Below are 17,435 nucleotides of genomic sequence, written 5' to 3' on the forward strand. Positions count from 1 at the left end.
ATTTCTACAATTACAAAGGGTACGAATATTTATGAAACTGATTGTGTGTAAATATATATATATATATATATATTAGGCCCACCAGAAAGGCCTGTCCGTTCCAGCTACAAGTTCCAACAAGTATGCCAATATTCATTAAAAATGGCATATATAAATTGCAATCACACATGGCAAGAAGTCACAAATAATGATGGAAATTATATCACTCGATAAAGATTATTCACGGAATGACAAATTTATTATTTTGTTTTATTCTAAAGACGAACAGAACTTTCCTAAGTAACTCCAAAATAGGAATTTATTTTATTCTGCAAATATTATAACATGAACTTTACTTTCGATACTTTTTCATATTCTTGCATATTGTTTGCATTTTCTAGTTTCTTGCACATTCAAATTTCCTATAAATACGTAAATGCGTAAAATGCAGTCCAATAACGAGAAATTTGTTTGGAAACATCAAACCTATCATTTAATACTTATGAGGCTATAGATCCAATCTAGAATCCATTGGACTACCTATAGCCGACGGGTTTGCGTGGTAAAACCTGCCGATCCGAATTACAATGGTCAGTTAATCTAACCACAATCTACGATAATCTTAATCTCCATCAGAAGACAACAATCCTCCTCGTAAATCTATACTAACAAGTTTATCTACCGCGACTGCGACGCGCCTGCACGACAGGGCTAATAATATATGCAATGATTTCGCAGATTATACGCGAACAAAACAAGTCGGTGTTATTCGTGAATCATTGTTCTCTGTTTTGTATATCTGAATATGGAAAGATATAACATAAATTGCGTTATGATTGGGATTGATACATCGCTATCGACCCATTTCACACCAAGAAATCTATCAAAGTTGCATGGCTTTTCTTTATAAATAAACGATAAATCTACCTCAGGAACGCAGAGAGTTAACCGTTTGACTGCTAAGCAATTCTTGCAAGAACGCACGAAAACTGCGGGACATATTTTGACTTGATGTCAAAGACACACCGAAACTCGCAGCGCGAAAGCGTTGCGTCGCGGTTTTCGTGACAAATGAACGCAGCTCTTTTGCGCCGCGTACCAGTCGAACGGTTAATTTCTACGCCTACTATATTGAAATTGTAAACACGAATGCAGATCTGGTTTCATCCGGATGCAACAATTACTCGAGTTATCGATTCTATAAGCCCGGGAGAAGGATATCGACGTAATTGTTGACCCGTTCGCGAATTCCGCGTCTCGTCTAGACCAGCAGAACAAACAATAACGAGACGTCCGAAATCGAGCCGCTCTTTGATTGATATTTTACTAATCCCTTTCGAAAGAACTCTTAATCTTGGATTTCTTTGAAGTCTGGGCCTTATCGATGCACCGTGATCGTGTACCACGATTATTCCGCGAGTCCTATTTTCGTATAAATACACCAGAAGCATCGACGAAACGACAGAACAACCCACGAAGCCGAAGCAAGATGATCCAACAACTGTGCCTTTTATCACTGGTGGCGGTCGCCATAGGTAACAATTCCATCTTAATGATTATTTTCTGAGCAATTTCAACTCTATCGATTGCCAGAACGAATCCACTTTCTTACACTTTCGACACGAACAGTGATTGTAGTATGTATTCGTACATCAATTTCTCAAAAACTTTTGTGCGAAATTGTAGTTTCTTAAGGTCTTTTTTTATAATCAATGATATTTTACATATTCTCGGAAATCTCTAGAATAGATATAGTCTAAACAGCAAGTACTAGTTTGTATAATTTGCGTAGTTCACAACAAAAAATATGAAAAATCGGCAGAAATATAGAGGCAATAAGTATTCGTACTGTTCTTATTGACGAACTGTTAACAGTTGAGTTTGTTACATAAACACATCAGTTTACTGCTTCGTACGAATTAGAAAACATCAAATTTCCAGTAAAAAAGTCTTGAAAAAATGCTCTAATAGAGAAATGGAAAAAGATCTCATCCCGAATAACATCGACATTTATGATGGTTAATTTAATCCCCAGAAGAGTTGGAGGAATTATAAAATCAAAAGGAAATCCCACAAAGTATTAATTATTTATAAATTAATTTCATTTTCTTTACAAACTTTTAACAATTTAACAATTGAACGAATACTTATTGTTTTTTCGTGTTAATTTCTCAACTTATATAAATAAATAATTCTTTTTGTACTGCCTGTATTCTAAACATTTCCAAGGATATGTAGAATATTATTGTTTATAAAAAGTAAGTTAATCAATTACAATTTTACACAGTTTTTTTGTGGAAATTGATCGGTGTACGAATACTTGTATGTATATCTTTTTTTTCTACGAATCGTTCCGCTGATAGTTTCTATCTGCAATTCTAACCGTTCGCGGTCGATTCAGCGGTGCCGTGCGTTGCAACGAGCCGCCGTTTTTAGGCGTCGCTTTCAACCTACGATTGCTACTTCGGATGGTAGCTTTTCGCGAACGTTTATTACAATTGCCGCTCGTCCCTCTAATTACCGGATTCAAATATTCCCGCTAGAGTCTAGCGGCTAGACCCTCAAGGGTAGAGAAACGTTGGACCGAGTTCAAACTCCGTTCTGTCTGGGAGCTACCGACTGTAAAAAGCTGGCAACGTTGTCACAGAACTACGTAATACGTTTAAACGTGTCAAATTGTCGAACTTTTGAAAGTCGAAACGGGCAAACATTCCGAGCCTGAACGAAAACGTTAACGTAACTTTCTCGTTGATTATCCAGTAAACGTTGTCACAATCCTGATGAAAATAATCGTATCTCAAAGATCCTCGTATAAGAAATCGAACGATTTTCTAGCAAACATTTTTTTTTTCCTTGCATATTTAATTATTTAAACGCCGCATCAAGCGACGTTATTAGCGACTGTCTTTTACGTGGATATCTTTATCGTTAGATGTTGATCCAAATACGTGCATCTTTAACCTCTTCATGAACGGTTTTTCTTCACACTTTCTACATATCCAGCCAAAACCGTAACATTTGTACTCTCCATGTTCGGTGAAATTTTGTTCTTTTCGTTATTGACGTCAAGTAGCTAGATTATTTTGTACAAGTTTGCCTCTGTGCTCCATATGCTTCCTTTAAACTAGCGTTTATACTTTGTGTTATACGCGGAGTGCTTCCATATTTTTACAGGTTAACATTACGCGTTCTATTATCAGAATTTCGTAGTTAGGAACAAGTGGTATTCTCAAATAGGTGTTTGTATCTCGATCTAACTCGTAACCTTTCTATTCCTTAGCGAACCCCCTGAAGCACTCCCTTCTGAACCCGCTGACGCCCAGCGGCCAGATAATAGGCGGCCAGGCGATCAGTATCGAGAAGGTCCCGCACCAGGTCTCGCTCCAGAGCTCCGGCTTCGGCTTCTGCGGAGGTAGCATCATCTCCGACCAATGGGTCGTCACCGCTGCCCACTGCATGGTCTACCCAGCCGATTGGATCACGGTGCGCGCTGGCACGGCCACGAAATCCGCCGGCGGAAGCGTACACAAAGTCGCGGAGGTAATCGTCCACGAGCGTTACACGACCAACTGGTACGGCGTGCCAGAGAACGACGTGGCCGTCCTCAAAGTCAGCACGCCGTTCAAGCTGGACAAGACCCGTCAGCCCATTAAGATTTTCAAGCAAAACGAGGAGTCGATCGCCGGAATCAGCGCATCCGTGACTGGATGGGGAGCGACCAGAGAGGGCGGCAGCACCACGGACATCCTCCAGGCCGTCGACGTTCCCATCGTCTCCAAGAAGGCTTGCAACGACGCGTACAAATCGTACGGAGGCGTTCCTCAAGGACAAATCTGCGCCGCTGTTCCCGAAGGAGGAAAGGACGCCTGCCAAGGAGACTCCGGTGGCCCTCTGACCATCGGCGGTCGTCTCGCCGGTCTCGTGTCCTGGGGCTACGGCTGCGCCAGGAAGAATTACCCCGGAGTTCACACCGAGGTCGCTGCTTTCAGCAACTGGATAGTCTCCAAGACAGGAGTCAAGGTATAAACCGGATAATGGATGACCGGTGCAATGGATTCTTTTACGACGACTCGCTTTGTATTTTTAATCACTTTATAAATTTAATAAGCGGCCAGCGGTGACTGGGACCGGGTTCAATAAAAGCAGCATCCAATGTATTACTTGAATTTATTCTGAACCCTCTACCATAGCGATCCTTGACATCTTAACATTTTTATAGGGCAGAACTTTCTGGGCATTTCTTTTTTCACTTTCTTCTTGTCACAATCAATTTGCTTTATCTCGGGCTCGCGCGACTTCAATGTAAAATATTCAATATAGTCTTTTATTTATGTTATTGCAGAAAAATGCAGTTTTGATGAAAAATAGGGTATACCATTTTTGTAACTATAACAGATACAATTTTACAACTTTTTTGTGATTTTTAATTTCATATTTTCTGTATATTCTTAAACAAATCCCAAAACTATATTTCTTCATATATATATATATATATATATATATATATATATCGTTATCTAACCAGTAAATCGTCACAAAATATTTACATATCTTTATTTTATATTTTTCGAGTTGCGAAAAGAATCACAATCCCGAAAGTTTCTTTCGTTTTATTAATAATTAATACATACACAATATTTTATGTTTAATGTTAAATTACTGAATTGTGTACGATTCATTTCGCTTCGTTACCGTTACAGCATCAATGCCTAAGAAATTAGATTGTCTATTTATATAAACACTGCCACGCAAAATAATTGAATGCAACTCGCGAAAGAAACTTTTGGGATAACCTGATATATGGGGTCGTGAATGAAAAAAGTTTAAGAAGTCCTGACTTGTACCATGAACTTAAAAGTACAAAATTTCCGCCCCTTCCTTGACTAGAGCTCTGGTACCAGTGCTCTATAAAGGGTTGCAGGTGAAACTAAAGGTTCAAAGAAAGAGCGAATGTCTCCTTTACACCATCTTCGAAAACTACCATCGGATTGTCCTTTGAGAGCTACCATTAAAACCGCGATGTTCCCAAAGAAAGGCGACTGCAGAGTTACATGCACCTAACCGTGACATAGAAATTTAACGTTTCTTTTCATATCTCGAAACGTCCTCGCGATACGGCTCGCTTCAGTTCCATAAATCACCCTGTATATCACGCGCACCACACGGTTAACTTAAAAGGCTCATTCGCCGCCCGTTTCGCAAATATCGCGTTAGCGTTCCGAAACGGACGAGTCCACGGATCCGTTTAAGATCAAAATTCATTCCTCTCGCAGTCGATTCAATCTCGCCTAACGCGTTAACCCGATTCTCCACGCGGTCCGAGTCGAGAGCCACAGCGAAGCGCCGACATTCGTTAAAAAATTACACGGAAACGCGTCGCTTCACGGGAGAATTCGGAGAAAAATATCCTTCGACGGAACACGGAAGCGTTGGCCGAGTTCAGCGACAATGTCTCGGGAAAGCTCTACAACATGTCAATGGGGAGACGGGAGCTTGCGCGAGAGGACTCGAAAAGCACCCCGAGGCCACGCAATTAGCTGTTGATTTACATTTCCCCGTCGAAGAGCCCTGCCAAAATAACGTCCGCCATCTGCCAAATAACAAACAGCGGCAGAATCGCGATTTATTACTTTTTACCTTCAAAGTTTCGACCCGAGTATTTTCGGAACGCATTGTTGCGTGATAAGAGAACTCGAAATGGTATCATTGTTACGGTAACTCTCGGTGGCTTTGTCTCTATGAAGACTGACGTTGGAACTTGGATACAGGGTGGTTACAAATAAGATATGCGAGGTTGATATCGAGTTTTATGATTGATACTGAGTGTAAGATACTTCTGAATGTATGATACCTCAATAGGTAAGCAGAACTGCATTACGAGAATATATGCGACGGCTAACAACCCTAATACGTCTGTTAATCGTTTTCATGAGTCAACTTTAGCATTCAAAAATTCAGTTGTAGCCATTTTACGTGATTACCCGAACATGGTACGTAATGATATGCTGTGCTTGTCTCCATTTTTCTGTTTGTTTTGTTGTTATTGTATTTGATATCAAGGGTATACTGCCCGCAAATAAAGTATTATTATATTGCACCTAGCTTCTTCGCGAGTAGAATGGCACACTGATATCGACACACAGAATGATATATTCGGAAGAAGCTAGCTGCGATGCGATGGCCCTCTTCTGTTACGATTCGATTGTGGATTGTATGCAATTGGATGCATTTATGGCCAATAAAAGTATATAAAATATCAACGATAATATACACGTTACACCGTTTAGAAGAGAGGACAAACTTTTATCGAAGCATAAATTCTTTTTCTGTGTCTGTGAAAATATGAATTCGATTAAACATCGGCAGTCTAATTTCTTCGGACTCTTTTTAACACGTCGACTGCCAGACAAATATTCTCGAAAATTTCTGCTAGGATTCAATGTTATTCAGATTATTGGAGACTATATAATGAAACATCCGTCGTGGTATTTAGTTTTGTAACTTCATCAAAATACACGAATTTCATTTAAATTCATTTCCTGCGAAGCTTAACTTTCAGAATTAATGTTTTTAGTTCTTCGGTGAAAAGCACTGTCGGCCACATATGGGTGACGTGGCGATCAACGTGTTAAATCTACCGAGAATCGTATTCTACGTTTATAACGAAAAGCCTGAATCCGACCAAGGAACCCAAGAAGAACCAAAAGCGACGCCGAGCGGTTTCGAAAAGCCAGGACAATCGTTCGGGAGAAAACGAGCTCCAGTTTTATGTAGGTTAAAGACGCTGCGCGAGCTTTACGGCGATGCTTTTGCCCCGACCGAAGGGATACTTGCCAAAGATGATTTTCCCACATCGCATTATTCATTCTACGTATAGTGACACCGCGATGAATACGCCGTTAAGTAAATCGTTGATCTCTATTGCACGGTGAGCGCAGCGTCGGGTTTGTTTTAAATTGAAATGCTAAACACGCCCAGCTCCTGAAGGATAGCGTTATCCGTGTGAATTTCTGCGTTGGGGACGGTGTAAGATCGAGATGACGCGGGATCAAAGTGCGGACCGAGTTTTACTGACGAGGGTGTTTATAAAGGAGGTCGTATAATTTCGCTGTGACACATAATGTTCTCTTGCATTTCTTTCTGCTTTACTTAATCGCGTTACATTGCATTTGTATTTGCTCAGATGCCTCGTTTCTGTTATAAAATTAATTTAATGGCTTGTTAGCGACGCAATCTGCGAGGACGATTGGTCACTCGCCTCGAAGTCAATCCAACGAATAACTCTTTGCTAAGCATTGCCGCCGGTTTGGAAACATTCAGAACGAAATATGAGAGAGCGCGTCGTCACATGCAACTTCCACGTAATGACAACATTCTCTTAGGCCGATCGCACACGGTGCAACCGAACCAGTTTCAAACCACTTTGAAACTCGTAGTTGCATGTGACCGTGGATCTAGGTAAAACAAAGATACGCAAACGGTTTGCAACGCTAATTTCAAATCGATTGTGCGCACGGCCTTACACTTCGTAATTCTCTCGTTAGAGAATCAAAAATCTCTCGTTCTTATCTGATACGAAAACTATGATTTGTTAGGGACTCACTGGGCCTTCATCACAGCTAGGGTACCTAGGAATCGCTAAACCCGTGCTGCGGCTCCGATCGAACAAAGCCACAGCCCCTGAGGGCGTATCAAAGCGCAAACTATAAAGAAAAGTAACGTATATTGTTTGGGTCAATGGAATAACGTTCCCTTTCATCGCGATTGGCGTTCGATTGGCTTTTGTCGAAGAGGTGGGAAAGGTCGTCGGGCGCGTTTAGGTGTAAGCACCATACTTTTTTGTATCAATTGTCAAAGGAGAGACCGAGAGCGGTGCCAGGAGCGTCGAGGTCCATCGAATTCGCGACTCGCTGATCGCACCAGCCGGTGTGTCTCAATGCGGCCAAGTGCATCGCTCGATGTCGCACGGGACCGTTCTTTGCATGCATCGGCGCATATTGGACCTCGGCCAACAAGGACGGAACTACCCGAATGCTATTCCGAAGGTATGTAGCCGCTCCCCATCGGAAATCGGGAAAAGGCTGGATAAGGGGGTCGAATCCTAGCCCTAAACCAAATTCGACTCGGGATGGATCGTTCGAGGGCTTATGAAAAATCCAATACGAGGTTGGTTCCAACGTCTGCGTCGCAGCTAATTAAACCAGGATCAAAACAAAAGTTGTCGACACCGTAACGCCCCTATCATCTTATTTATTTATTTTTGTTGGATTTTCTCTTCGCTAAAAGAGAAAGTTTTCGTTAAAAAAACCATCTCTGCGCGTTCGGGTTTCTTTTCCTAGACACAAGTCAAGAGGGTGCAGCTGCGTCCCATCTTGGCTTGTTTAGAGAAAATATGGGACCGATAGGGTCTATAGTTCACTAACGAAATTCTTCGTTACTGATCTCACTTTCTTTCATTCGAGCTGCTTCTAGCGAACAGAACAGACGTGCTCTTCCGTGTGTTTCGAATAAAGTTTTCAAAGTCAAGTTAAATAAAAGTCTAGCTCATGTATTCCATCGTCTATATTCCAATCATTTTATTTGCGGAAACCGAAGCCCTCTCGCAGGGACAGGGAGAAAACAAGAGTAACGTAGCACAGAAAGATTTTCCAAAAGAAGTCAAAGAAGCGTTTGGAGAAGAAAGTATCGTCAATCAAAATTATTTTAAATAATTGTTCGTTGTCCGTCAGTGGTTATCGCGTATTCCAGGGATCGATCGAGCAAAGTTCGACGAACGAGAGAAAGGAGACGACACACAAACAACCACGCGTACCAGCAAGGACCCAGTCGATAAATTATTTTTAGAATGTCCGGTTGGCCAGCGTGGAACTAACGATCGAACCTAGCAAACGAGGACGATCCGATCGGGGTCAATCGCGATTGCCCTGCGAGGAAGCGATCCATTTACCTTGAACGTCGGGTCCTTCGGCCCCTTGGTCGCGAAGGACGCGAACTGCCGACCAAAGGACTCTCACCATTGCCTCGTACCACCCCTTTCGATATCGACGAGCGCTTCTCCACATTCGCGGTTCAATATATACACTACGCGAGTTGCATTCATTTCAATGAGCTGTGTTCGAATGAAACGTTCTCGATTCCCATTAAAAAATTCCGATCACTCGTAAAGCCCTTTTCAGGAATATATTGCGTTTGGATTCGTTTGAATTGGTGACCAATCATTTCGAACGTCTGAGGCTACATTTTTCTGCTATCTACTTTTATTATAATATACAGGGTGTCCCAAAAATGTTGGAGGTCCTTGAAAAGGGTGGTTCAGGGGGTGATTTGAAACAACTTTTTCCTTAGCGAAATTGTTGTCCGAGGCTTCGTTGAGGAGATATCAACGAAAAACACTGACCAATCAGAGCGCGCGGATACCGTTGGAGCGCCCGCAGTAGGCGTGGCTACGCGCTAGGTAGCCGCTCTCGCACGCGAACAAGTGACTCGACGTGCATCGAAGGATATTGACGCGGCCACTCAGCGCGTTGCCTTCGCTACCGCGGCCGCTCCAACGGTATCCGCGCGCTCTGATTGGTCAGTGTTTTTCGTTAATATCTCCTCAACGAAGCCTCGGACAACAATTTCGCTAAGGAAAAAATTGTTTCAAATCACCCCCTGAACCACCCTTTTCAAGGACCTCCAATATTTTTGGGACACTCTGTATAGGTGTAGGAATTGATTCTATTCCATTCTAACTAAAGACTGGATAAGTGCAAGAAAATCGGGACCCAAACATTCCAGTTATCCAGTCAAGGTTTTGATTCTGTGTTTACATTTGGCTCGAGTCCAGCGTCGAACGTAGAAGAGGACAGAGAGTGAAAGAGAAAGAGGTCCGAGGAAAAAAAGCAGTCGACAGAAGCTTATCGGTGTGATAATAGTAACGGAACAGCACATATCTCGATTAGAATCATATTACACTGCTCAAGGGGTGGAGATAGTCATCTTGCATTTATCCAGTCAATTCTATCTTCCACTTATCCAGTCTTTACTCTATACAGCTTTTCATCTCTCCTCAGTTACACACTCTTACGTATACAGTGGGTGTAAAATGTATTCGTACACCGATCAATTTCCCAAAAAATTTTACTGTGAAATTGTAGTTTCTTAACTTCTTTTTTTGCAATCAATGATATTTTACATATTCTTGGAAACCTCTAAGATAGATATAGTCCAAACAACATTTACTAGTCAATATAATTTGTGAAATTAACAAAAAAATGCGAGAAGTAGGTAAAAGTATACAAGCAATAAGTATTTGTACGATTCTTATGACGAACCATTTACTGTAGATTTTCTAACGTAAACACATTAGTTTATTGCTCCGTGCGAATTAGAAAACATCCAATTTCCAGTAAAGTACTTTTAAACAGTTGTGCGAATACTTATTGCTTTTTTGTAATCTATCTATTCTAGAGATTTCCGAGAATATGTAGAATGACATTGTTTATAAAAAGTAATTTAATAAATTACAATTTTACACAGTTTTTTTTTTGGAAATTGATCGGTGTACGAATACTTTAATGTAACAAAATGGCAAGTAAACCATCCTGTTTAAATCAGAGTTATAAATAATTAAATGCGAAAGAAGAGAATTAATTTCTACGCCAATTGTCAAATTCATCTATGATCTGTTACCTTCTTATAATGCCACATTCACAGACGGAACTAATTATATTAGATTGTTCCAAAAGTTTCTTCCGTGGCTCGCACTCAGTTATTTTGTCTGGCAGTGTTCATATAAATAGACAATCTAATTTGTTAGATGTTAATGTTGTAACAGTAACGGAGCAAAATTAGACATAAAATATTGTCTATGCATTACTAATTAACACGTTGATCGCCATGTTACCCACATATGGGTGACAGTGGTTTTCACTGAAGAACAAACAAAATTAATTTTGAATGTTCGGTAACAAAGAAAATAAATTTGAATTAAATTCTTAAATTTCGATGAAGTTATAAAAATAAATACCACAATAAATGTTTGATTACGTAGCTTCCAATAGTCTAGAAACAAAACTTAATCACGATAGAAATTTTCAAGAGTATCAGTCTGGCAGTAAACGTGTTAATGAAATAGAAGAAACTTTTGGGACAACCTAATACATATTTTCCTTTCAAAGTGTGCTTACTATTTTAAATGTGCCAAGAAATTTGCCACCCTCTGCCGGCGACACCCTAACACCCTGCATTCCGTTCTACAAATTTCAGTGCCCCTATCCATCGAATCGATACAATAATTTATAGGCGCGCACTGTCTTCTAATCGATATTTATAGAAGCCTCGATATTTATAGGCCCGACTGACCTGATATTTATAAAGCCGATGGAAGAGCTTGACATTTAAAAAAGAAAAAAGCATTTTCTCGGTGCGAAAGCTCGTACATCCTCGCGACTCTAGCAGGCACGTGAAACTCGTTTTGGCCCGCGAGCCAATTTCTACTTCACCGCCACGTCACGGATGTACAATTACCAGAATCGAAAATATTTTACGCTCCGTCACCGCGCACCTAATGAATACTTTTATGATGCAACGCGAGATAATTAGCGCGCTGTATTAGCAGAACGTCCTCTAGACCGAGGGAATAATAGTGTTTACCATAAGCAGAACCCGATGAATCGGGCCACGTGTTTCACATACCTGGTTTACGGTTATCCTGAAAAGCGCGGTATCTCGTAAATTAATTTCACTCCGACCGCGGCTGGAAATTCTCAATTTAATCGTACGTGTCTCCTGCCTGCTCGACGGAAAAGGGACCGGGCACGAAGGCAATGACCCAGCCAGCTATTTCCAGCCAAGCAAAGATAATTCGGTACTAGATACAGCTGTGATAGTGCAATTTTCATTGCACTCGTATTTTTACTTTACAGTGCATGAGAAAGAAGAATGAATGTCGGAGAAGGAATCGTAGGTTTGCGTCGAGTCCTACGAAAAGCTCTTCGGAGTTGGCTACCACCTAATTGCTCGAAATTCAAAGTATTAAGGGGCCCGAAAAGTAATGTCATTTCTTCAACTTTAAATTCAAACATATACATTCTTAATAAGTTTCTATTTTCGAGCAATAATCACCCTCAGCCCTTTGACATCCAGTGTGCAAATTTTCAATGGCAAGATCGATCAAAATCAATGAGCTGATGATAAATGAGTATTGAGATTCGGAGAAACGACATTTCCTTTCCAGTCTACTTAATAGTTTCCAGTTTCGGTGCATGTTTCATCATACTCTAATCGTACTCGAAGCTTCCAATTTTATTCAGTTGCTTTGGAAGTTTGTATGCGCTAGAAACTACAAAATGCACACAATGTGCAAGAATATAAAAAGAATGAAAGTAGAATTCACATTATAATATTTGCAGGGTAAAGTAAATTCCTGTTTAGGGTCAATTTTTGTAGGTACGTTTGCAAAGATTTTATTAACTTCCCGATTTATAGGGAAGTTATTGTATTTGCCCTTAAAATGAAAAATCGATTTTTTAGCAGATCTCCATGTTTCAAGATCATTGAAGTAAAGAAAATAAATAATATATATATACATATATTATTATTATTATTATTATTATTATTATTATATTTATGCGTATATAATACATGTATATATACACAGGATGTTTCATTTTAATCCATCACCACGGATAACTTAAGAAATGTGCATCGGATCAAAAAACATCTCGTTTTGCATAAAGATCCGCAGTCTAATAATCATCCACTCTCCAACTACTTACGACAAGAGTTTACTAAAAATTCCAAATTAGTCGATATAAGAATAAAGTATAACAAGAAGTGAAAAGTAAAAATAAAATATAAAATAAAGGTATCCGTTACATCTCTGTTTCTACAACCGTTTCCCGTGAAGAAGCCCGGAAATCGTGGATGCAGCGGTCGTATTTTGTATTTAGGTGCAATACCCACCAGAAAAGAACGAAACAATCGAATGCACGGGTCGCTGGTCGACGTCCCTTGGCGATCGACCGTGACACGTTCGGTGGAAAGAAAATCTCGTAAACCAGTGTAGCGGTGGCGCTTGCGAAACCGTACGCTTTTCTCTCTCTTTCTCTGAAAAGCGAGTAATTTTTTGCGGTCTCTGGAAGCTCCTCTCCGGTCTACCTTTTTTATTTCAGAGAAATTAGAAAAACAGCAGCAGGTAGGAGCACACGGTGGTCACTAGGAAAGCGCGTGAACTTTTGACCTCGGTAACGGCACGCATGCCAACACCCGATCGCGCTACTCTTCGCGAAATATTCCCGTTAACTTTGTCGCGGTCCTCCAACGAGCTGGCCTGCACTATACTTTACTATACTTTACTATACTTTACTATACTTTACTATACTTTACTATACTTTATTGCGTTTAATGTCGAGCACGCGACTCGTCGACTATACGCGATTAGAGCAAATTAATTAGGAAAGAATCGCGATGAAACGTTCCATTGCGAGTTTCATTCGTTGATCTTACGATTCCTTAATAGGTTTGAACAAAGTAGCTAAAGACGGAGGAGGTGATCGGTTTCTACGCGATGTTTCCTAGCTTGCGCTATCGATCTATCAGGTTCTCTAAAAAGTTTCGTTTTATGTCTCGTGTTGCATTACCGAATTGGTTACGATCAATTTTGCTCCATTACTGTTACGACGTCAACTTCTAAGAGATAAGAAACGAATTACTATTTTTATTAACCCTGCTACACAAAGTAACAGAGTGCAGGCTGCGAAAGAAACTTTTGGGGCAACCTAGTGCAAGCGTATATACTCGCTTTTGTTTATTTAAAAGGGTTAGAGAATCGAGTACTTCCCCAGGAATCTAGGCGCAACCGATTTGGATAAACGCGTTCGCACAAATAGGCAACGCATTGTTGCTAACTCGAATATGAAGTGGAACCACGCACACCCGATGGGATTAGAGGATGCGTAGTGAAGCTATCGAGCGTTTCTCGACTAGCGTCGACCGATGTATTAATCAACTTTCCGGCTCCAGAGAGTGGATCGTTTTCGCGTATTATCGGCAATGCAGGGGCAATCTGTCTATGGCGTCACAACACGCGTAACACACGGATGAAATCGGTCTAGCGGTGCATATGCATAAATGAATATGCATGCAAGCGGGAACATCAACGATTCTCGCTCGCCGGGTTCATCTTTGAAAATTTAATTAACCGCGTATACGTGCTTAACATCGGAGAAACCGAGATGGCTCTCGAGTTGACCCCGAAGATCACGTACCGAACGTACGTATGGTTTATAAAACTGGAAATAACGCGTTCTCGTTGAGGTTCGTCAGACTCCTACTTAACCCTTTCGTTCCAATGTCTTCTGATTGAATTTCGTCGCGAGGTATTCTCTGTCAATATTTTTCATTGTTAAGCTATCGCGTATACTCGTCCGTGGATTGCGTTTATACTCGTGAATAATACCGAAAAATGGAGAGGTACCATTTAGACGGATGGTACGTCTTAGACGACTCTATTGTAGCAACTGTTATTGGCTATAATTGACGACAATTGCCGATAGCGATTTCCTCTACGTTTGAGCAATTGATACAAAGGACGAGGACGACGTTATCGTCGCGATGACGCCACTCAAAATGAGACGGATCTTCCAAGGCGTCCGTTCCCGAAACCTCCAACCATCAATGTTTGCAATATTGTTGGAAAATCGCCAGCAATTCGCTCGTCATCCACGAGTCATCGTAGATAATTATCGACAAATTTCTTGTATAGATACAAATTTCGCACGACGAATAAAATTCCAGTATTTTCTTTTGCACGCAAACATACTATTAAAACCAGTAGCGCAACCAGGATATTTTTGTATACCTGTAATTCTAGATACAAATTTTATTCCCAGCCCTACTGCTTTAACGGGGTATCCTGAATTAGGAGATCTAAAAAAAAGCGGTTATTCGTGAATTTCTTTAGGATGGAAAAAGATAATTAATTCTATCGAACTTTTTATCCCATTTTCATACATATTTGGGTATGTCTGTACGAATTTTTTCAACAAAAAATATTCAAATCGAGTCGACTGCGACGCACATTTGTAGAACACCTCACAGTAATTTTGGTTCGACACAAAAGAACCAAAAGAAATGTTCATTTTCATACATTTTTCTTCCATGTGAACTAAGAAAAACCCGCAACAATGGTGAAATGTGAAATCACTGCAAGTTTGAAGAAACGAGTACTTTGGATGAAAAAAATTCACTTAAACTTGATAAAAAAAGTTGTTTAGCGTTTCTTTTGTATGAATGTTCTTAGTTCAAATAGAAGAAAATTGTATGAAAATGAAAATTTTTTTTGGTTTTTTTTTTTGTGTCAAACCAAAATTACGACCTGCATCTTTCCCGCCGGTAGGAGGTTTTAATTGTGAAGTGCTCTACAAATGTGCGTCACAGTCGGCTCAATTTGAATATTTCTTGTTGAAAAAATTTCTACAGACTACTCAAATATGTACGAAAATAGTATAAAAAGTTCGATAACCACCTAAATTTTATTAACACGTTGACTGCCAAACGAATATTCTTGAAAATTTCTGCTAAGACTAAATATTATTTAGACTATCGGAGTCTAGGTAATGAAACATTTATCGTGGTATTTAGTTTTGTAATTACATCAAAATTCGAGAACTTCGTGTAGATTCATCTCCTGTGTCTAACTTTTAGAATTAATCTTTCTAGTTCTTGAGTGAAAATCACTGTCACGCATATATGGGTGACATGGCGATCAACGTGTTAAACCAAAATAATTCACCGTGTAAATGTTCGATCGCGTCGCGACCAAGTCAATATGCCGCGTTTATTCCCTTCCATTCTTTCGATAAAATTTGACCCGTTCCTGACCGTGGTATAACATTCGACGAATCGATATCGCGTTTCCCAACCGCATTGTTTACGATTCGACGCCGAAAAGCATAACGATCGAACGCGTTTCGTAGGAACAGAATCGCCGAACGCGGTGAATTTATATCCTCGAGGTGGATGGGCTCGATTCGAGCCACGATAAGGGGTAATTGCAATCTTTGCCAGACGAATCACCTATGGCCGTTTAGTTTCGCAGTCGCGTTTGCTATACCACGACCGTCCCGGGACCAGTTTACGATAGTCAACCGTTCGTTCAAGGGTTCCAGGTTGCATTGAAAATGTCGCTAGACGAAATAGTCTCTACCGTGGTTGAAATAAAGACACCTCCTTCTTATCAAAGATTATGTTGGAATGCAACGATTGCCACTTTCGGGCCTTAAGGGAAAGGGTCTGCTTTTCCTTAAAGCAGAAAGAAGGGTGGGATCCTAGCAGGGACAGAAAGCAACGATCCTTAGTCCGTCGAAATAAGTCAAGTGGTACGGGTCGTCGTGAATTTCGGACATCTTTCCTCCAACATTCTTATACAGAGTGTCCCAAAAATGTTGGAGGTCCTTGAAAAGGGTGGTTCAGGGGGTGATTTGAAACAACTTTTTCCTTAGCGAAATTGTTGTCCGAGGCTTCGTTGAGGAGATATCAACGAAAAACACTGACCAATCAGAGCGCGCGGATACCGTTGGAGCGGCCGCGTTAGCGATGGCTACGCGCTAGGTAGCCGCTCTCGCCCGCGAACAAGTGACTCGACGTGCATCGAAAGATATTGACGCGACCGCTCAGCGCGTAGCCTTCGCTACCGTGACCGCTCCGACGGTATCCGCGCGCTCTGATTGGTCGGGTTGTGTTTATTAATATCTACTTAACGAAGCCCCATCCGACACTTTCGCAAAGGAAAAAGTTGTTTCAAATCACCTCCCGAACCACCCCTTTCAAGGACCTCCAACATTTTTGGGACACCCTGTATATGTTGTAATCCTTTAGAAAATAAAGTTTATAAAAATACAATTCTAACAGATTAAACCATGATTCATTGAACACCTTCGAAACGAATTCTTCATTGGAAAAATTGGTTGGAAAATACAGGACAAATAAAAGAGAAACCATCGGTACATTTCCCAATTTTATGCTGATTCAAGCTCCCTTCCTTGATAGGAAATTTCGCATGCGCATAAAGAATTCGTGGAATATGCTCCGGAGCAAAAGACGTCAAAACGAATTCGTTCTCATTACTATTTCGCTATTTTCACGACGAAAATACTAGATTACAGTGGTACAATTATAAATTAGATTGTAGCAATTATTGTTAAAGGTCTACTTGCACATATCCGTAACGTGTCAGTTCCGTATCCGTACCGTATCAATAACGTCAGCGGTGTCGGACGGGTTTGAACATGCCCATTCAAAAACAACAGAAGAATATTTCAAATCACTGACACTGATGGAACATTACGGAACTGACACATTAAGGTCGATTCAGACTATACGACACGGACCGACACCGACACGACAAAACATTAAAACACGCGTTTTAATGGAACTATTCACACTTAACAGACACCGACCTGAATGTTCCG

At 40.6% G+C, this 17,435-nt stretch overlaps 2 protein-coding genes across 23 annotated transcripts in view; one reads left to right on the forward strand and one right to left on the reverse strand.

Moving 5' to 3' along the window:
• LOC128892400 (transmembrane protease serine 9-like) overlaps positions 1-4,347 on the forward strand; it is a 69,082-nt gene extending 64,735 nt beyond the window's left edge. The window contains exons 3-4 of the mRNA XM_054152789.1: positions 1,310-1,514; positions 3,260-4,347. Of these exons, the coding sequence (XP_054008764.1) occupies positions 1,310-1,514; positions 3,260-4,005 (951 nt within the window). The 3' untranslated portion in view covers positions 4,006-4,347. The remainder of the gene's footprint in view (positions 1-1,309; positions 1,515-3,259) is intronic.
• LOC128895083 (glutamate-gated chloride channel alpha) overlaps positions 1-17,435 on the reverse strand; it is a 116,307-nt gene that overhangs the window by 97,344 nt on the left and 1,528 nt on the right. The window lies entirely within an intron of this gene.

Source organism: Hylaeus anthracinus, unplaced genomic scaffold, assembly GCF_026225885.1.
Source record: "Hylaeus anthracinus isolate JK02 unplaced genomic scaffold, UHH_iyHylAnth1.0_haploid 0, whole genome shotgun sequence".
NCBI lineage: Eukaryota > Metazoa > Arthropoda > Insecta > Hymenoptera > Colletidae > Hylaeus > Hylaeus anthracinus.